We start from the raw sequence: 22,099 nt of genomic DNA, 5'->3' as shown, positions 1-22,099 counted from the left end.
CCCTGGGAAGGGGCACAGAGAGGTGGCAGAGCACGTTTGGCGCTGAGCTTGGCTCATGTCTCAAGCAGGATTTCAGGTGGGGATTCCAGAATCTCTTTCCCAATGCCACAGTGTGGCACTCATCAGCAGAATGACAGCTGGGTGTCACTCCTGAGCATCTCCTGCTCTCTGGCAGGGATGTCCAGCTGCAGTTTGGCTGCCTGTCTCTTGCTGAAGGTTCCCAAGTCTTTTGTGTCTCTGCATGATTGCTGCAGGAAAATATTATCATGGATTGGGAATGAGCCTGCCTTCCCCATGGGCCTGAGCCAAAACCCCCCAGAGGATCTGTGAGCACCCAGAGCTCTGTCACACACATGGGGGACACTGGAGAGCTGAGCAGGTGGGGTCTGCTGTGGGGGTCTGCAGTGGGCTGGGGGTACTCCTTTTTGGGGTGAGCTGCAAATATCTCCCATTGGGAGGGTGGCGTGGCTGGGGAGGACCTGGCCTGGCTCAGATTTACCCCTCATGGTCCCAGTAAGGGCTGGACTGGCCCAGACCCTGAGGACAGAGGGGTTATGCCCAGTCCAGCTCTCACTGGAGAGCTGGGGAGCCTCAGTCACCCCAAAATGCCAGGGCAGGAGCTGCTTTGCCGGTACCCCCAGGGGGAGCCGGGCACGGCCGGGGGTGGGGGTGAAGCACCCCGAGAAACACTCGCAGTGAGTTTTTGGGGGATGGGAGGATGTGCGATGGCTCCTCTACCTGCGGAGGGCAAACCAGCGCAGGAGGGGCTGTCAGCAACCCCTGCAGAGCCCCTGGAGGCGTCCCTGGAGGCACAGCCGTGTGTGCCTGTCTGGGCTGTGTCTGTCTGTCCGTCCGTCCGTCACCCGCACGGGGGGGTGGGGGGGGAAGGCGGACCCCCACCCCAAACTCCTCATCCCCGGCTCGGCGGGTTTCGGGGAGGGGGCGAAGCGGGCCCGGGCGGTGCGGGGCAGGGCGGGGGCCGGCCCGGGGGCGGGGGCGGGGGCCGGGGCCGTGCCTGTCCCGGGCCTGTCCCGGCGGCGGGGCCGGGCCGGGATGCGGCGGGGCCGGGATGCGGCGGGCGCGATGCGCGGCGGGGCGCTGGGGCTGGCGCTGCTCTGCGCCCTCTCCCTGTGCCCGGCGGCCCCCGAGCCGGGCTCCGGGCTGGACTCAGGTACGACCGGCGGCCGGGGGGGTCCGGGGGGTCCCGGGGGGCTCAGCGGGGCTGGGGGGCGGCGGGGACATCCCGGGGAGGGATGCGGGCGGTCCCCAAGGGATGCGCTGGGAGCCCGGCACGGCCGAGGGGGGAACGGGGAAAGGGAGGAGGGGGCTCGGCCGGGACCCCCGAGGGTCTGTGGGGATGCGGCGGCGGCTCCTGGAGGTGCGGGTGAAAGAGACTCCCCAGGTGCCCCTCCCGGCCAGAAATGTTATGGGGCAAAATGTTTCTGCCTACAAAGAGGGGCATCCCCCGTGAGCAGCTGGGGGCAGCAGGGACGGGGCTTTTTGGGGGTCCCTGTGTCACAGATGTGGCCAATTCCTTGCAAAATCCCAGTCTGGATGCCTGGACGGGTCCCTCTCCCCGCGGGACAGAGCAGGGGGATTTGCTGGGATTTGTGTGTGGGTTCTTGGGTGTCTCACATCACGGAATTACAGAATCCTAAACTGGTTTGGGTCAGAAGGGACTTAAAGCTCAGCTTGGTTCTGCCCCTGCCATGGCAGGGACACCTCCCACTGTCCCAGGTGCTCCCAGCCCTGCCCAGCCTGGCCTTGGGCACTGCCAGGGATCCAGGGGCAGCCACAGCTGCTCTGGGCACCCTGTGCCAGGGCCTGCCCACCCTCACAGGGAACAATTCCCAATTCCCAATCTCCCATCCAGCCCTGCCCTCTGGCAGTGGGAGCCATTCCCTGTGTCCTGTCCCTCCATCCCTGTGCTCCCCCCACCATTCCTGGCTGCTCTGGTTCACAAGGAAGGGAATGTGAGGAGCTCCTTGGTTCAGTGGGAGCCCAGCAGCCCCCAAGCTCCTGGGAGCCACTTTTCCCTCAGGAAATGCCATAAATGATAATTGCAACCCCACTCTGCAAAGCACAAAACTCCCCCAAATCAACCCAGAAAATCCCATCTGGGAATGAGATCCAGAAAGGAAAGTGCACAAACAATTTGCCATTAATTAAAGCTGGAGTCGTCCAATTAAATCTGCTTAATTAAGGGATGCATCCGAAAATGCAGGGCTTGGCTCCTGCAGATGGCATTTCTTGCTTGAGGTTTTGGGAAAAGTAGGTTCGCAGGAAATTATCCTGCTGGAGGCCTGAGATTCCAAAATGTCAGATCCAGCATTGGGCAAGGTCCTCAAATCTGGGGTCTTTTAGGAATGTGCACATGGACTTGGTAAATGAAACATTGAACCTGATGAAAATATGGAAAATTAGACATAAATTGTGTTGTACCAGTGCTGTCTGTGTAGAGTTGCATGTGTTATATATATATTTTTATATAAATATATTTATTTTTATTAAATCATGTTTGTGATGCTGATAATCTTAACTAGTTCCAAGTCCACCTTCTTAAACTCCAGAAATCCCAGATTTGTACTCTTTGTGCCATTTCCATTTGACCTCCATTCTATGGAGTGTCAGGGCATCCTTAATTAGGCAATTATATGGAATTACCAATTTTTTTCCCCTTGACAAGAGCCTAAATTGTGCATTTAAAGTGGGATAAACACAGGGGTCAGTGCCTGTGCCCCCAGCCCAGAGAGCAGCTGTGAGCCTTCCCCTGAGGGCAGGGCATGAAAAACCCAACCCTGGGGGCTCTCAGGGGTGCTGGGAAGCCCAGGCAGAGCCCACCAGGAGATTTTCACAACCCAACTTTTATCCCTGAGCTCCTTTGTGGGAGGAGGAAAAATCTTGCCTGGGTTTGTGCTTTAGATCCATTTAAAGGATTTCCTGTGTGAACTCTGGGTTTGCTGAGCATCATTTTCCAGCATTTTCTGCTGGATGAAGGAGCCTTTTCCTTAAAATCCTTTTATCTGGGAATAGGGAGGAGGTGAATTCCTGCTTTCCCTCAAATACTTTCTCTTGATCCCTTCTCTTGTACCCCCCTTGCACTGGCCTTGGTACACCCAGGTGCCTCTGGCTTGGCTGCCTTGGGAATTCCAGCCTGGAAATGGCCCCAATTCCCTTGGACACAGGGAACAAGAACAGCATTAGTTATCCTGAAGTTAAGTCTCAAATCCCTGTTGCAAACAGAAAGATGCTATAATAGAATTTATTCATCTTAATTTGAGGGTAAAATCGGGATCTGAGATCATGGGAAGAGCTTGGGAGGTGACTGTGGGTTTTTACAGGTATTTTTGGAAGTGAGCAGTTGTTGTTTCAGTGCCATTGGTGGCCAGCTGTCCAAAGCACTCCTGTAGGAACCCCCCAAGGATGATTTTCCCTCTCTGGAGCAGAAGGTGCTGAGCCAGGGCCTGGATGTGGCACATGGGGATGCTGTCCTGCTGTCCCAGCTGTCACTGCCTCCTTCCCAGAGTGACAGGAGCCACAACCCTTGTGGCAAAGCCCTGGGATGGGGTTTGGGGTGCAGGGACACTGAGGGTGGGTGCACATCCACCCTGGGCTGCCAGACCAGCTGCTGGGATGGTGCTTTGGGCTCTGTTTAACTTTGGAGCTGCTTGGATTGGGTTGGAAAGGACCTCAAAGCCCATCCAGTGCCATGGCAGGGACACCTCCCACTGTCCCAGGTGCTCCCAGCCCTGCCCAGCCTGGCCTTGGGCACTGCCAGGGATCCAGGGGCAGCCACAGCTGCTCTGAGCACCCTGTGCCAGGGCCTGCCCACCCTGCCAGGGAACAATTTCCAATTCCCAATATCCCATCCAGCTCTGCCCTCTGGCACTGGGAGCCATTCCCTGTGTCCTGTCCCTCCATCCCTTGTCCCCAGTCCCTCTCCAGCTCTCCTGGAGCCCCTTCAGGCCCTGGCAGGGGCTCTGAGCTCTCCCTGGAGCTTGGATTGAAAAGTCTCTCTCTGTTTTAAGTCTGTCTCGTGCTGGATTATTTGAACACTTCCAGCCCAAGCTTCCCAGCTGTTCCCAGGATCCCTGCCTTCAAAATGTTTTGGAAGCTGGAGTGCAGAGCTGATGTTTGGCTGCATCCCCACGAGATCCCTCCAGATTAGACCAAATAAAAACCCCAAAACTTCTGCACAAGCCTCATTTCCTAAAGCCTCTTTCCCTGCAGATCCAGGCCCAGCTCTGAGCTGGCTCTGGCACTCACAGCCCGTGTCCCCTGTGCCACCACAGAGTACAGAAAGATGCCAGAGCTGCTTTCACCTCTATTTTCTGCACCTGAGTAGGTGGGAATCATTCCATGTAATCCCATATAAACTCTGGCATGCTGGGAAAGGGATTCAAGTGCTGTTCCTTAGGGGGAGATTTTCCAGAGAGGTGGAATGGACCATCCTGCAGCCTTGGGATCAGAGCAGCTCCCAGGAGCTGAGCTGGAGCACACAAACATCATTCCATGGGAAGAGGGGCAGTCTGGGCTGAGTGTCTCACCTGGACATGGTCTGGGCTGAGTGTCTCACCTAAACCTTGTCCAGACCCTCCAGCTCCCAGTGTCAAACCCAAACTGAGCCAGGCTGGGCTTATGTGGAAGATTCCAGGGCAGACACAGAGTTTGGTGTGAGAAGCAGCTCAGAGGGGCTGCCCACACCTCCTTCCTCTGGGCAGGCTCCCAAAAAGCTCCTAATTCCTTGCAGGAGGAGCAGCCATCTGCTCCTGGTTGAGTCCTGGCCGTGGGTGACGTAACGTCGGTGCCTCCCTGGCTGAGGCAGCTGGGGCTCTTTGTGTGCATTCAGGGTGTGCTGTAGATGAATTTCTGTGTTTATTTACCCATGACATGGCTCTCACAGCCAGCCCGGGGCTGGCACTGCCTGTGTGGGACAGGAATTCTGGCTGTGGTGCCCTGGAGGAGCTGGGAATGGTTTTAGAGCTCAGCTCTGAGGAGGGGCTGTTCCCTGGGCACTGCAGGTTGTGGGGTCTGGGGCTCCTCAGGGGGTTTGGGGTCTGGGGCTTGGCTGGGAGGGAAAGCTGGGGGATATAATTGGATCCTGGGTGATGGGATGGGTCCTTGTGGCCCTGCTGGGTGCAGGGTCAGGGCTCAGCTCTGCTGGGAGTGAGGGAGGATCACAGAACCACAGAATCAATCACAAAATCTATCAGAGAATCAATTGCAGAATCACAGAACCAATCACAGAGTCACAGACAACCACATAACCACAGAGTCACAGAATCAATGACAAAATCTATCAGAGAATCAATCATGGAATAACAGAATCAACCACAGAGTCAATCACAGAATCACAGAGTCACAGAATCAATCACAAAATCTATCAGTCAGAGAATCCATCACAGAATCCATCACAGAATCAACCACAGAGTCACAGAATCAATCATGGAATCACAGAACCAATCACAGAACCACAGAATCACAGAATCAACCACAGAATCAATCACAGAGTCACAGAATCACAGAATAAATAATGGAATCACAGAATCAGTCACAAAATCACAGATTCAGTCACAGAGTCACAGATCCAGTCCCAAAATCAATCACAAAATCACAGAATCAATCACAGAATCACAGAATCAATCACAGAATCAGCCAGAAAATGACAGAATCTGCCGAGTTGGAAGGGACCCGCGAGGCTCCCTCCTCCCAGGGAAGCTCTGGGCTGTGCCAGGGGCTGTGCTGGTGCTGCAGCTCTTTCCAGGCTGCTGCACACGGGGGCTCTGCTCCTGTCAGCCCAGGCAGAGCGTTGGGGCACGGATCTGAGCATAGAAACCCCATTTCCTTCCCCTAAACAGAGGCTGCTCACCCAATCTACCACCCCATTACAGGGTTAGTGGGGCTCTTGGTGCTTTGCTCCCTGTTTTTAGACAAACCCAGCTATTGTATTTGTGGGGTGCCCCATGGCAGGAAGAAATGATGAATCTGACTCCATGTTCTCACAAGGCAAATTTATTATTTTATTATACTAAATTATATTAAAGAATATATATTATACTAAAGAATCCAGAAAGGATACTTACAGAATGCTAAAAAGATAATAATGAAAACTCGTGACTCTTTCCAGAGTCCTGACACAGCTTGGCCCGATTGGCCAAAGAGTAAAAACAACTCCCAGCAGAATCCAATGGAACAATCACCTGTGGGTAAACAATCTCCAAACACATTCCACATGAGCACAACACAGGAGAAGCAAATGAGATCAGAATTGTTTTCCTTTTCTCTGAGGCCTTTCAGCTTCCCAGGAGAAAAATCCTGGGTGAAGGGATTTTTCCAGAGGATGTGAATGTGACACAGCTGCCAAGGGTGGCTGTGTCCCTGTCACTGTCTGGGGTCTGTGTACAAATCACAAACAGGACAGGACCACTGTGGAACGTGCCTTGAGCTGTTTTATTTTCCAGCATCAGTCTCATTCCATGGTTATGACAATGGGAAGATGCCACCAGCTCACATCTCAGGCTGCAGAAAAAGAACTTAATGTTACAACTTACTTTATAAGTTTTTTGACCAATCACACAAAGCAAAAGCACATAGACAGTAGTTCTGTCTAATCACTATAAACACACGGACCTTTGGTTAAAACAATGCTTATTTTGAATATAAGACCTTCTTGTAAGCCTTAAGGTACAATGCACAGAGCTCCATTATTAAGCTTAGAACTTCCTAATATCTCACTGGATAAACTTTTCTGCAGCTTAGGGAGTTTTCTAGACAACCATTTATGCACAGATCATTGTTCTATTTGTCCTTACTTTTCTACTTCTTACTTCATTTTTCTGCTGACCAATCTCATGGCTGCTGCTTAGCTCCAATCACAGTTCTGCTGTCTCTGCCTTTTGCAGCTTTCCCCAACCCCTCTGATGCTATGGATCCCCACATGTCCCCTGCCATAGCCCAGGGTTCTCTGTGAGCATCCCCGGCTCTGCGGGATGCTCAGCTCGGGGCACCTGGGGACACTGGCCCAGGGAAACGCTTCCTGGCCGGGGCAGAGCGATTCCTGTCCCGCTGCTCCTGCATTGTTGTGCTCAGGCTGCATTCACGCTCGGATGGAAAGCTTTGCTCTCTTGGGTCATCAATTAAGGGTAAAAAGCCTCCCCAGCACTTAAGCACCCTCCTCCCGTGCCTTTGCCGCTGCAGGAACTCGAGAGAGCAACGAAATGACAAAAATCAGCTTCTGTTTAGCGCACCTCAACCCTGTCAGGGCGTTCCTGTGCCTCAATGAGGGCAATTAGTGCAGCGCTAATTGCCGGCAGTGTCAGCCCCGAGGGGCGAGGAGGCAGCTCAGGACACAGAGCCCTGATCCCGGGGCTGATGGGGACACGGGGACAGGGCGCGTGCCGAGGGGACATGGGGGGACACGGCAGAACAGAGGGACATGGAGAGACAGAGGGACATGGAGAGATGGAGGGACACGGCAGCACAGAGGGACATGGCAGGAAAGAAGGACATGGAGAGATGGATGGACATGGCAGGATGGAGGGATGTGGTAGGACAGAGGGACATGGAGGGACAGAGGGACATGGAGGGATGGATGGACATGCAGGATGCAGGGACGTGGCAGGACAGAAGGACATGGAGGGATGGAGGGACAGAGGAACATGGCAGGACAGAGGGACATGGAGGCATGGAGGGACATGGCAGGACAGAAGGACACAGTGGGATGGAGGGACATGGCAGCACAGAAGGATGTGTTGGGACAGAGGGACACTGGGTTGGAGGGACACAATAGGACAAAGGCACATGGCAGGACAGAGGGACATGGAGAGATGGAGGGACATGGAGAGATGGAGGGACATGGCAGGATGGAGGGATGTGGCAGGACAGAGGGACATAGAGGGATTTGGAGAGATGGAGGGCATGGAGAGATGGAGGGACATGCAGGACAGAGGGACACGACAGGACAGAAGGACATGGAGAGGTGGAGGGGACAGCAAGACAGACACAACAGGACAGAAGGACACAGTGGAATGGAGGGACATGGCAGGACAGAAGGATGTGTTAAGACAGAGGGACACTGGTTTGGAGGGACACAATAGGACAGAGGGACATGTCAGGACAGAGGGACATGGAGAGATGGAGGGACATGGCAGGAGAGAGGGACGTGGAGGGACAGAGAGACACGGCAGTATAGAGGAACATGGGAAGGAATTCTCCCCTGTGAGGGTGGGCAGGCCCTGGCACAGGGTGCCCAGAGCAGCTGTGGCTGCCCCTGGATCCCTGGCAGTGCCCAAGGCCAGGCTGGACAGGGCTGGGAGCACCTGGCACAGTGGGAGGTGTCCCTGCCATGGCAGGGGAGGGATGGGATGAGCTTTAACTTCCCACCCAAACCATTCCATCATTCTCTGATTTCCTCTCCAAACAATGAAATGTGTTTATGCTGAAGATTAGGAGTACATGACACAGGTAATTTCTGCTCGCAGTGCAAGAGATACATGTTATTTATTACTTTCTCTGCTTCCCTGCTGCTGAACCTTCATTTCAAAGCCACATTTTCCACGGCAGCTCCCGCAGGGAGTGGGAAATGCTTGATGAAAGAGGCAGGTTAAACGAGCTGCCATCCAAGGCAGACACAGCAGCCAGGAGTGGAACCTTTCATTTGGCAGAGCTGAGTTATTAATTCTTGTTTGAAGTGCTGGAATGGATCAATGAAACAGCTGGGCTTTGCCTGTGCAAATGCTGGGCTCTGTTCTGGCAGGGCTGAGGGAGATGTTCTGTAATGAGAGCTATTAAAAGGTCGTTAGAGATGCAGAGGAGTTTTGAAGTCAGATCTCAGTTTCTGGCAGCGATTTTTGTGTGAGCAGATTTTTAATCAACTCCTGCACTTTTTTTTCTTTTTCTTTTCCTTTTCATTTTTTTTTTCCCATTCCTGGAGCTTTTGATGGTTTTGGGTGTTTCAATCAGATGTTTTAATTTTGAGGATGGCAAATGAGAGATGGGGTGGGATTCATGTCAGGAGACAGGACATGGTGCCATCGTGCCCCGTGGTCCCCCTTGGCCTGCTGGTGACATTTTGAGGAGTGTGGAGTTAAAGAAGAGGGACAAAGAGAGAAAATCAGAGGGTTCACACTCTGGATGTGGAGTTTGGGTGAAAAAAATCCCTCAGAGGGTGCTGGCACTGCCCAGGCTGCCCAGGGAATGGGCACGGCCCCGAGGCTGCCAGAGCTCCAGGAGCCTTTGGGCAGCGCTGCCAGGGGTGCCCAGGGTGGGGCTGCTGGGGGGGCTGGGCAGGGACAGGGGCTGGGCTGGGGGATCCTTGTCACACTCTCTCTGAAAAAATCCCTTCACCCAGGGTTTCTCTCCTGGGAAGCTGAAAGGCCTCAGAGAAAAGGAAAACAATTCTTATCTCATTTGCTTCTCCTGTGTTGTGCTCCTGTGGAATGTGTTTGGAGATTGTTTACCCACAGGTGATTGTTCCATTGCATTCTGCTGGGAGTTGTTTTCACTCTTTGGCCAATCAGGGCCAAGCTGTGTCAGGACTCTGGAGAGAGTCAGGAGTTTTCATTATTATCTTTTTAGCCTTCTGTAAGTATCCCTTCTCTATTCTTTAGTATAGTATAGCATTCTTTAATATAATATAGTATCATAAAGTAATAAATTAGCCTTGTGAGAACATGGAATCAGATTCATCATTCCTGTCTCTCTGCACAAGAGTCCCTCCCAGCTCAGGATATTCTGTGATTCTGCAGCTGCTCTGGGCACCCTGTGCCAGGGCCTGCCCACCCTCACAGGGAACAATTCCTAATTCCCAATCTCCCATCCAGCCCTGCCCTCTGGCAGTGGGAGCCATTCCCTGTGTCCTGTCCCTCCATCCCCTGTGGGGAGCAGAAGCCCCCCTGCTCCCACTGGACAGGTCCTGGAAGATCACAGACCCCACAGAGGCCTGTGGTGGTTCCCTCTCTATCAGGGAAAACCTTTCAGCTGTTATAAAGGCTCTGAGCAATACCTTCTGTTGGGAGAGATGAAAGTTTGACAAGAAAGTCTCACAGATATGTGCTTAGCAGAAAGACTTTTGAATGTTGAGTCTGATGAAGGAATAGAGATGGAAGCAAGTTTTGATACAGAAGACAAGAATTGCTGAGCCAGTCTCACTGGATAACCAAGGAGGCAAAGGGTGTGTTAGTTAGAAGGGGTTTTTATGGCTCAGAGCAAAGGATAAACCCACCCCAAACAAGAAGATGTTTTTACCAAGCAGAAAGATAGCACAGGCAAACAAGTCAGCAAAGTTGCAAGTAAAAAAAAGGTCTCAGAATTTTCCACTGCAAGAAACCTGAAAAACAACATCTAGCTTAAACTGTAATGTACTGACTTTTAGTGATTGGAGAACAGTAACATGAATATGGTAATTACAGTAGTTATGACAGGCTATAGATAATAGTTAAGGTATAGATTGGTTCTGCTGTATTAAGATGCTCAGCAAAGAAAAGTATAGAATGCATTGTAACCAAAACCAAAGGGTCTCCAGGCCTGCCTGCAGCTGGAGCTGACAGCTGTGGGCACAGCTCTGTCACCCACCACCCTGGGCTGCTGTAACCTCTTGGATACAATAAACTGCATTTTGGAGAGCCCCTGGAGTCCCACATCTCTCATTTCGGCCCTTACAGCCTCCCTCAGTGGCTCTTCCCAAAGCAGAGCTCAGGCTCCTGCTGGGGCACACAGAGCTCTGGAGCCACATGAATCCATCCTGTAACGCCTCACTTGTGGTTTTCCTCTCCCTTTGAGGAGACTTTGGGGAATCCTGCAAACCCTGCAGCTCCTGCAGTAAAAGTGCTGGTGATTTTCTCTCCCCCAGCTCTGCTGGTTTTAATTGTGACTCCCAGGCCAGCTCCAACAACCCACATGTTTCATGTATTTATTATTTCATTTGCTCCTGGCCTACTCCAAGGCTGCCTTTTGGTAGTCTCAGCTGCTGGCAAGGCTTTAAATCCAGATGAGATGTTTTTCCTAAAGGGAAGGATGTTTTTATAAATTCAGCCACAACTGTTGGTCTTAAAGCCGGAATTGAGCTGGAGATTTCCTTTGGCCTGTTCTCTGTAGGACAGCAGAGCACAGAATCATGGAATTACAGAATTGTTTGGGTTAAAAGGGACCTTAAAGCCCATCTACCTGCCATGGGGACACCTCCCACTGGGTTTTTTTTTTCCTGCATGAATAGGGGCAGATCCCACACTCGGTGACCACTCTATCACCATTTTTTGAGTGCTGATTGAGAAAAAGGGACCCAAAATGAAATTAAAGCAGGAAAAATGCTGTGCCTCACTGTTGATCCCAGGCACAGCTATAGGAGGCAGTGCTTAGGTTTCATATTGTTGTCATTTAGTGATTCAGATTTTGTATTTTTCTCTCCTAAATGTACCAGGTGGTCGTGGCTCCTGGTGGGTAGGGTGTGATGGTGCTCCAGCAGCACCAACTGGTGTTACTGGTGTAGCTCCTGCTGGTCTCTGGAAGAGCTGGGCTGCTAAAAAATCCAGTTTATGGCTGTTGGGACATTGCAAGTGCATTTGTGCAGTGGCAGGAGGGGTAGGAGGTGTTTTAGGGACGTTTTCAGGGCATAATTCACCTTGGAAAAGACTTCTGGAGATGGTGCAGCTGCTCTGGGCAGCTCCATCCCGATCCAGGGATCTGGGCCTGGCTCCCCTGTTTGCTGTGGGTCAGGAATAAATGTTTAAAACAGTATTTCGTGTTCAGACTCAAATGTTTATCAGTTCTTATCTATATTACAGTCTCACAAGTTGTGAGTGCTACAACACTTCTCTTACAAACTAGAGAGCATATCTAGAGCTGCATATCTCTCTACAAAGTCTTTTAAGGATAAACTAATTAAGAAATTATACTTAAATTATTTTTACTTTTGACATAATAATCAATCACTTAATAATCAATCTACTCTCAATGTAGACTTTTTTATTTAATTGCACAATACTACCTTACCCTATAAAGAAGAAAATAAAGAAAAAAGAGTAATTACTACTCTGAAGCCTCCATTTTACCTTTTATATATTACTCTATTCTAAAACTTTGAACTCTAAGGTTTCTACTATGTGATATTACACACTTCTATTTAAGCTACACACCTATAATCTTAGATTTATCATTCAATTTTAGAAGTTTTCTCTGCAGCCTCAAGCCAAATGTAGTGTTCTTTTAAGAACCACTACCTATCAGTACAGAAATTTTAAAATTCTCAGCAGCCAGGGTTCCAACATGTGGGGACAGGAGTGGCAATTCCAGAGCTGTTCTGTGGCATTCACATTCTCTGAAAAAATTTTTTTGCTCAGGATTTTTCTCCTGGGAAGCTGAGAAGCCTCACAGAAAAGGAAAACAATTCTTATCTCATTTGCTTCTCCTGTGTTGTGCAATGTGTTTGGTGATTGTTTACCCACAGGTGATTGTTCCATTGGGTTCTGCTGGGAGTTGTTTTCACTCTTTGGCCAATCAGGGCCAAGGAGTTTTGGGGCTCTGGAGAGAGTCAGGAGTTTTCATTATTATCTTTTTAGTATTCTGTAAGTATCCTTTCTATATTCTTTAGTATAGTTTATTATAGTATTCTTTAATATAATATAGTATAATAAAGTAATAAATTAGCCTTCTGAGAATATGGAGTCAGATTCACCCTTCCTGCCTTCCTCAGGACATTCCTAACAAATACAGCACTGTTCCTTTGTGTCTGGGCTCTTGTTCCTGAGATTTGCAGAGTCTGGTTTTGTTTAACTTGGTCTCAAGCCTTGGGGAGCAGGGGCTGGGGTTACATCAGAGGCTGCGGCTTCCTCCTGTCGAGGGCAAGGAGCCAGCTGGTACCAGAATGGGCAAAGCAGGCAGGGCTGACACACTCCAGGAGCTCCCAGGGCACGGAGACAGCTCCAGATTCGTCCAATTTGTGGGAATTGCACCCTGGCAGAGAAGGGTAGGAGCAGGGGGGAGGAGGCTGAGCCCAAAGCAGCTCCCCAGGGCATGGCAGGGATGCAGGAAGGAGCATCCCAGGCTGTCCCAGCGTGTGGGGCTGCTCTGCCTCCTCCCTTCAGCCCAGGGACCCCCATCCCCTGCAGCTTCCTGCCTCTCCTGAGCCAGACGTGTGCAAACGTGACCGGGAATCCACCCGGGATGGCTTTCCCTCCCCCGGGCTGGTATTTCCTCCCCCCGGCTGCCTCCCCCCTGCACGGCCCCTGCTGCAGGAACCCGGGCAGGCATCGCTGCTGACCCTGACCCCCAGCTCCCCTCCTGCTCAACAGGAGCATCTGGCAGGCACGTGCGGCCCAAGCCCTCCCAGGCTCCTCTTTGGATGTGTTCCCTCTCCACACATCCCAAAGGATCCCCCCATAGGACACCCCTGTGGGTGGGACACCCCCTCAAAGGGACCCTCCCAAGGACAGAGGTGGCCCCAGCAGCCCTGCTCCTCTCAGTTGTTCAGCAAAAGGTTCCTCCAGCACAAGGGTTTGGGGGCTCTGCTGGAAGTTTGAGTGTCAAAGGGTGAGGAGTGGTCCTGGATGGATCCAGCCTGATCCCCTCTTGGCTGCTGTGCACTCCTGGCTTCCAGGAATGCATTTTAGGGGATATTTTGAAGAGGAAACCCTTCTGGTTCTGGTGAATCCCCCCCTGATGCCTGCAGCAGCTGGGATGTTCCCTGGGCTGGGATGCAGACCACAGGAGGACCCCATGCCTCATGGCTTTGTCTTCTCCTGACCATGAAGGAAAGGGAAAGCAGATTTTTCCTCCTTTTCCATGGGTGACCCTGGGTGTCAGGGAGGATTCCTCCATCCACAGAGCCAAGAGGTCCCTGAGATGTTTTGTTGTATTTGCAGGGTGCCCTGATGAAGGCAGGAATGATGAATCTGACTCCATGTTCTCAGAAGGCTAATTTATTGTTTATAATACTATATTATATTAAAGAATATATTAAAAAGCTATACTATACTAATATATAATAAAGCTATACTATATATATTATATATATATACAAATATATAATATATAATATATAATATATAATATATAATATATAGTAAAATATCTAGAAAATATATAAATATAATATATATATATTTATAAATATATAAATATATAAAAAGCTATACTATACTAATATATAATAGAGAATACTATACTATACTAAAGAATACAGAAAAGACACTATACTATACTAAAGAATACAGAAAAGACACTTACAGAATGCTAAAAAGATAATAATGAAAACTCGTTACTCTTTCCAGAGTCCTGACACAGCTTGGCCCTGATTGGCCAAAGAGTGAAAACAACTCCCAGCAGAATCCAATGGAACAATCACCTGTGGGTAAACAATCTCCAAACACATTCCACATGAGCACAACACAGGAGAAGCAAATGAGATAAGAATTGTTTTCCTTTTCTGTGAGGCTTCTCAGCTTCCCAGGAGAAAAATCCTGGGTGAAGGGATTTTTCCAAAGAATGTGAATGTGACAAATGTTTAGCATGGGCAGGGGGGCTTTGGGCAGGGGAGGATCGATCACAACCAAAAAACACAAAAAATGAAACAAAACAACCCACAAAAAACCAAACAAAAAATGGAAACAAAAAAACCAACAATAAAAACAAACAAACAAACTCAAAAAACCCCAAAACAAACTCCCCCCCACAAAAAACAACCAAAAGCCCCCTAACTCTCCCCCTCAGAAAAGCCCCAAAAAACAACAAAAAAAAACCCCAAAAATAAGTTTTAAAATAATAAATAATAAAAAATTGGCTCTGAACTTTTTGTGTCCAATTTTTGTGCTTGAACCATGAGCATTCAGGTTTTCCATGCTTTTCTCCATGGCTGTGAGGCTCAGGAAGTTTAATTAACGAGAGGTTCAGGGCTGTTAATGAGCCCAGCAGTTGGAGCATTCAGACTTTGTGTGCATCAGCAAGTGGGGAGCGCTCCCAAAGCAGCTCCAAGGCCACTTCGAGGGCTCTGTGCTTCTTATCCTGAACTGGGATTGGATTTCCAGCCCAGAGGATCCTGCCCATGGTGGAGAAAATCCTAAATTAAATCTCCTCCCCAGGAAGGTGTGAGCAGCAGGACAGGGAGAGGGCATGGCTGGGAATTCACCCTGGAATGACCTCCTGATGCTGATTAAAACAACTCCTGTGCTGTTGGTTTTAATTTGCTGTGTTTATTTTCCCCCTTGCAGAAGCAGGTTGTGAACATGGCTCTGCTGCAGCTTGGTAGGGATTGGATCCGTGTTGACTCAAGGAAGGTTTTTTCATGGAATCCTGGAATGGTTGGGGCTGGAAGGGACCTTAAAGCCCATCCAGTGCCACCCCTGCCATGGCAGGGACAGCTCCCACTGTTCCAGGCTGCTCCCAGCCCTGCCCAGCCTGGCCTTGGGCACTGCCAGGGATCCAGGGGCAGCCACAGCTGTGCCAGGGCCTGCCCACCCTCACAGGGAACAATTCCCAATTCCCAATATCCCGTCCATCCCTGCCCTCTGGCAGTGGGAGCCATTCCCTGTGTCCTGTCCCTCCATCCCTGTCCCCAGTCCCTCTCCAGCTCTCCTGGAGCCCCTTCAGGCCCTGGCAGGGGCTCTGGGCTCTCCCTGGAGCTTCTCCTCTTCATGTAAGCACCCCCAGCTCTCCCAACCTGGCTCCAGCCCTGGAGCAGCTCTGTGGCCTCCTCTGGATTCAATCCAGCAGCTCCAGGTCCTCCCTGTGCTGGGGACACCAGAGGGGACCCCCTGTAAGAGATGGGGTCTATGAGAGGGGCACAATCACCTCCCTTGCTGCTCTGCCCACTCTGCTGGTGGTTTTTGGTTTATTTATCCTTCCAGCCCTGCTCTCTGGGGGCAGTGGGACACATGGGGCTGCTCCCCTCACTGCTGTGCCTTTCCTGTGCCCAGCTGATTCCCAAGGAGCTGCAGACAATCCCAATTACCATTTGCTCCCCACTTGGGACCCTTTAAAGGCCCTGGGCTCCCTCCCAGCTGTGGCTGTGCCTCAGGAATGGGCACAGAGCTGCTGTGGCCTGGAGCAGCCTTGGGCAGGGCAGCACCCAAGGGGCACACACTGAATTCCCTGAGGAGAGCAATTCCCAAACCTGGCTGTGGGGAGCCCACACTGAGATCCCTGAGTAGAACAATTTCCAAACCTGGCTGTGGGGAGCCCACATGGAACTCTCTGAGCAAGGGAACAATTCCTGCCCCCAATTCCCAAACCTGGCTATGGGGAGCTTATATAGAACTTTCTGAGCAGGAGAACAATTCCTGCATCCAAATCTGGCTGTGGGGCACACACAGAATTCCCTGAGCAGGGGAACAATTCCTGCACCCAAATCTGGCTGTGGGACACACACAGAGCTCCCTGAGGAGAACAATTCCCAAACCTGGCTGTGGGGTGCCCCTTCCCCATGCTCAGCCCGCCAGCTCTGCACCCAGCAGATGTGAGAACATGAACCCTGCTCCTTTCCTCAGCACACAGTTAGTTGCCTTTCCCCATTTAATCTCCCTCGATGTGTTTTTGTTTCATTTTTCTACTCCTTCCAGGCTTTTACTGGAATTCCCACCAGCCCGAGCGGGTCGAGGATGCTGATTGGAAACAGAATAGGGCTGGAAGTAGCTGAGATAAATGGGCTGATAAAGCAGCCCAGGACTGCCCCACTGCTGGGAATTGCTGCTTCCCAAGTAAGGGAACGGAGTGGAGCCCCAGGAGAGGCTGAGGGAGCTGGGAAGGGGCTCAGCCTGGAGCAAAGGAGGCTCAGGAGGGACCTTGTGGCTCTGCACAGCTCCTGACAGGAGGGGACAGCTGGGGGGGTCGGGCTGGGCTCCAGGGAACAGGGACAGGAGCAGAGGGAATGGCTCAGGCTGGGCTCAGGGTGGGCACAGCAGGAATTTCCCCATGGAAAACGTTGCTAAACATCAGATGGGGCTGTCCAGGGAGGTTTGGAGTGCCCATCCCTGGAGGTGTCCCAGGAAAGGCTGGAGGTGGCACTGAGTGCTCTGGGCTGGGGACAAGGTGGGCATTGGTCACAGGTTGGACTCAATGGTTGTGGAAACCTTTTCCAGCCTAAATGATCCTGGGGTTCTAAACTGGCTGCTGTTTTATTCCTGGCAGCCACAAAAGCAGAGTGTGTTTTCCCTCGCCTGGCTGATTCCCTAATCCAGATCTGGCTCAGCTGAGCCAGAGAGGCTCAGCGCAAGCTCCACATGAGCCAGAGACATCCTGATTACATCCCTGCCATCCCTGCTCTGCTCCAGGAAACAGGGACAGGAGCAGAGGTTACGGCCTCAGGAGGGGCTCAGGGTGGGCATCAGCAGGAATTTCCCCATGGAAAGGGTGATTAAACATTGGCAGGAGCTGCCCAGGGAGGTCTGGAGTGCCCATCCCTGGAGGTGGCACTTGGGGACCTGGGTCAGTGGTAGCCTTGGCAGAGCTGGGGGGCTGGTTGGACTCAGGAGGGCTGGGCAGGCTTCTGAAAATGCAGGAATCAAATATTTTATGGTGTTTGAGCCTGCCCACATCCTGCAGCAGTGTCCTGGCTGTGGCAGAGAGGGCTTTGCAGGTGCGTGATTTAACCTTGTTCTGTCAGTGAATTAAAACAATTCAACATTTAGGGCTGAGCTGATCCCTTGGAGTCTTTCTTTTACTGCAGGTTTGATGGGAATGGCACAGCAGTTCATGCCAACTCCACTCTTCACATTACTTTTCTTTGTTTGCTTCACTTCCAAACCTGGAAAAAAGCAGCAGAGCCATTCCTTCACGTGGTCCTGCTGCTCCCAGAGCACTGGAGTGTGCTGGGAAGGCTGGAACGCTGCTCCAAGCCCAGCAGGAGAGCTGCTGCAGCAATCTCCAGGACATTTAATCTGATGACTGCAAAACAAAGGCAGCCCGGTGGGTTTGGAGGAGCCCTGCTGGATAAATGGCTGGGTAAATCCTGCAGGAATTGCTGCACTTGGACAGGAAAGTGAGGGTTTGTGCCCTCAGGAAATGCAGGTGTGCAGCAGGAGCAGCCATCCCGTGGTGTCTGCAGCACTGCAGGCTCTCGGGGAGATTTGCAGAGTGGTTCATTTTCTAGGGATGTTTTTGGGATTTTTTAGGGATATTTTTCTCAAAAAGAAGGAGAGAAGCTCTGTCCTTCTCTGAGGGGCAGAGCTGTGCTGCCAGAGCTCCAGGAGCCTTGGACAGCGCTGCCAGGGATGCCCAGGGATGCCCACCCAAGGCTGGGCAGCTCACAGAGCCTTGGGGACGCCCAGGATCCGTGGAAAACCCCCCTGACCTCCCCATGGCATGGCTCTCTCCCTTCCTGGCACTGACAGGCAATGCCGGGTGCCCAGGATTGCTTTTCACCAGCTGGGAATGTTTTATTTTCTTGGAAAGAGAAACCTTGAAACCTTCCAGTAGGAGGAGGATTTCTCCCACTGTGGTACTGAATACAAAATACAGCTTAAAAAATAATTCCTGGCACTGTGGGGGCACAATGTGAAATATTGTTGTAGCTTAGCAAATCCTACTTTTCCACTCAGGATTCATGGATTTAGGTTTTCTTCTTTATTTTCAGCATTCCAGGGTGGGTTATAGGTGATGTCCTGGTGTTTTCCAACCCGTGTGTGTCCATAAAGGTGGGAATTCCAGGGTTCCTCTTCACTGCTCCAAAGTTTTTTGTTCTGGAGGTGGCTTGAAAATGAGATGGAATGGAGATGCAGCAAAATATTGGCTGCATTGTCAGAGATGAGAGAATCCAGAGGATTCTGAGGCACTGGAACAGAAGATGTGGAATAGAAGAATATAGAGGAATTGGAGAAAATAGAAGAATATTATAGAGGAATTATAGAAAATAGAATATTATAGAGGAATTAGAGAAAATAGAACAATATAGAGGAATTCTCTGCTTGGGAGTGTTCTTCAGGCTGCTTCCAGCTAAAGGAACAGGGAATTGAGGGAGGGTGGGCTCAGGAGTTTGGAGTTCATTGGACTTGGAGGAAGCTGAAGCAGGGCTGGTGAAACTGGGTCTGAGCAGGTGGAAAATTTCCAGTCATGAAGTGGGAGTGAAACTCCAGCCTGTTGGAACTGTTGGGTTTCCTGGGGTTTGTGAAAAGGAAAAAAAATAAAATTAAAAACCCAAAAGGGGGTTTACTGGGAGAGGGAGGAAATGTCCTGTCATCTCCAGGGTTAAAAATAACACTGAATTTTCACTTTCAAACAGTTTCAGTTAATTAAAGTGAACTTGCACTGAATAAAAGAAAATAAGAAAGGGGCAGTTCATCCACAGAGGTGAAGCCTTTCATTTCTGGGCTGACTCAAACTGACTCATTTTCCTTTTTTGTTTTTTAATTCTAATACAGGGAAAGTTTTCTGTTTGACACACGATTTCTCTCCAGCAATTCCCTTTAACCCTGAGAGCTCCCCCGTATTCCAAATCCATCCTTTCCTCAGTCTGGCCTGCTCAGGGAAGTGATGAATCACTACAAATGTTTTCCCCTGCTCAAAGGCAGAGGGAGGAATGAAGACCAGATTTTTTATATATTTTTTTTTACAAGGCAGAGACATCTCTGCTGTTCAAACAAGACTTGTCTGGGGCTCTCCCCAAATCCACCCAAATCCCTGCAGAGGCAGTGGGATGGGGGAGTCTGTCTGACCTGGGCTTTTCTCAGCTTCACTTGTGATAAATAATCCTCAAAAACTGCAGTTTTGAGGGGGAAAAAATAGATTTTCCTCTGGGTTCTACTGCATTAAAAAAAAACCCTCTGGGAAATTCTTTGGGTTAGTGAAGAAATAGAGAGAAAGGAAGATTGGTTTGAGCTGGGAAATCATTATTGCTGGTGGGATGCTGTGAGGCAGCCTTTGAAGAAAATACAGGAATGGGCACGAGCCAGGCCTTGGATAGGAAGTTTTTCAGGGGGAACATGAGGATTTTGAACCCTGGAGAGGAAAAAGGGATGGAGGAGTCCACATGCAGCAAGGGGATTTTGCATAAAGGTGCACACCCTCCTGCTGAGCGTGTCCTATGTTCTCAGGTTTTTGGTTGTTAATTGCTGCCCCAGATGTGCAGGATGTCTCTGCTTTGGCCTGCGCAACTGAAGAACGAGTCTGGACTCTTGATTTTTTGGTCTTGAGGTTGTTTATTAATTCTTATCTATAAAATTTTCTTTCTGCCCAGCCACGATCTGCTCAGCAGGGCAGCCACAGGCACTCTGTGTTGTCCTTTTATACTACAAACTACCTATAACATATTTACACTTAATTCCCAATACCTATCACCTGTGTTAGACAGTGCACTTCTACTCCAAACCAATCCCAAAGTGCCAACATCACTGCAGAAAATGGAGAACAAGAAGAAGAAAGAAGGACTGGACATGCCCTGATTCCTCCATCTTGTCCCCATAACCCGCATACCAAAAATCCTAAAATCTACATTTTCACCCTGTGATCATTTTATTATTACACTATTCAAACCTGTGTGACTTTCATGTCCTCATACAAAGCTGGTAACTTGCTCCAGGGGTCAAAATCAAATCCCCAGGTGTTCTGGGCAGCATGCCAGGGTCTCCAAGCCCCCCAGCGGGGTCCTCAGCAACTCTGGACATCCAAAGGGATGTGCTGAGTTCCGACACTCTGTGGGATCTCATCCATGCTGGAAGTTGCTGGAAGCCTCTCCAGCCCCATCCATGCTCATCCTCACCCAAATTTCCAACTTGTGGAGCCTGCCCAGCCCAGGATGTGGCCCAGGGAGCTCCAGAAGGTTCAGCCTCTCCTGGGGTTTGGCTAAGTGGTGCCTCCAGCTCCATTTTTGGGCTCTAGCAGCTTCTCTGCACATGAATAAAACCCTGGCTGATGTTTATTTATTTGCCCACAGGCTCCTGAGCTCTGGCTCTCAGGTTCCAGCACTGTGGGCTCGATCTGGGCTGATGAAAGGAGTTTACAAGAGGAAATCTTTTGGCTGGGGCTCTCAGTGACTCCCACACCCAGGGAAGCAGCAGCAGGGGATCTGAAGGCTCCCAGGCACCCAGAGATAATTTGGGTGTAAAAATACCAGTGGTGGGGGAGAGGTGGGAGGTGATGAGCTCTGTCAGAGGAGCTTGGAGGAGTGTTTGGGAGTTGAGTCAAGGTTGAAACCGCAACAATTCCATCGTTTGTACAGAAACCTGGCAGCCGCTGGCGTGCACTGAATCACAAATGTGCACATGTTTTGCCTGGGGTGAAAATCTGAGCTCTGCTTGGCTGTGAAATGGCAGCTTGTTAGGCTGGGAAACACTCATTTTTAATTTATTTTTTTATTCTTGGGAGCGGTGTTGAAGGGAGCAGGAGGGGAAGGCCGGGGCTGGTGCTGCTTCCCTGCTCTGCTGCTCTGCCTCTTTCTTGTTTTCTTTTATTCATTGCTCTATCCCAGGCTGTGCTGCTCTCTTGGTTTGAACAGACAGGTGTGTGCTAAGGAAGGCAGGAGACTCCCTTGAAATGGAAAATGTAAACCCCCTCCCTCTGAATTATTATAATTTTGAGATTAAGAGGCTCTCAGGTGAAGATATGGGAGTAGGAATAACAGTTTTTTATTAGGAAAATAAAAAAAAAATAGAGATGTAATAGTATATGTGACGGTGTTCACAGGGGTCTCAGGTTGAGGGAAGAGAGAAGGATTTAACTTCATGTTTCAGAAGGCTTGGTTTATTATTTTATGATATATATTACATTAAAACTATACTAAAAGAATAGAAGAAAGGATTTCATCAGAAGGTTGGCTAAGAATAGAATAGCAAAGAATGATAACAAAAGCTTCTGTCTCGGACAGAAAGTCTGAGCCAGCTGGGCTGTGATTGGCCGTGATTAATTAAAAACAACCAACATGGGCCAATCACAGATGCACCTGTTGCATTCCACAGCAGCAGATAATCAATGTTTACATTTTGTTCCTGAGGCTTCTCAGCTTCTCAGGAGGAAGAATCCTAAGGAAAGGTGTCTGTGACAGCCCCCTGTGTGTCAGGGCGGTGTCCCAGCCCCATCCCATGGGGGCTCAGCCCTCCTGCAGTGCCAGCTGTGGCTCTGCTGCAGCAGGGATCCTGCACAAGGGGGGAGTTTTCCTCTGCAGCTCCAGGGCTGCTGCAGA

General features: G+C 50.4%; 1 protein-coding gene across 4 annotated transcripts in view; it reads left to right on the top strand.

Annotated features, from left to right (window-relative positions):
- Positions 1–1,078: 1,078 nt before the first annotated feature.
- LOC128941944 (collagen alpha-1(I) chain-like) overlaps positions 1,079–22,099 on the top strand; it is an 80,663-nt gene continuing 59,642 nt past the window's right edge. For all 4 annotated transcript variants that reach the window (XM_054284019.1, XM_054284018.1, XM_054284017.1 and 1 more), the window contains exon 1: positions 1,079–1,171. In XM_054284019.1, the coding sequence (XP_054139994.1) occupies positions 1,084–1,171 (88 nt within the window). In that variant the 5' untranslated portion in view covers positions 1,079–1,083. The remainder of the gene's footprint in view (positions 1,172–22,099) is intronic.

The sequence above is a fragment of the Melozone crissalis genome, unplaced genomic scaffold (genome assembly GCF_028551555.1).
Source record: "Melozone crissalis strain CALT ecotype California unplaced genomic scaffold, PUWL_Pcris_2 ptg000041l_1, whole genome shotgun sequence".
NCBI classification, from domain to species: domain Eukaryota; kingdom Metazoa; phylum Chordata; class Aves; order Passeriformes; family Passerellidae; genus Melozone; species Melozone crissalis.
The sequence above is the reverse complement of the archived record's forward strand: the minus strand, read 5'-3'. Positions and strand labels throughout refer to the sequence as shown.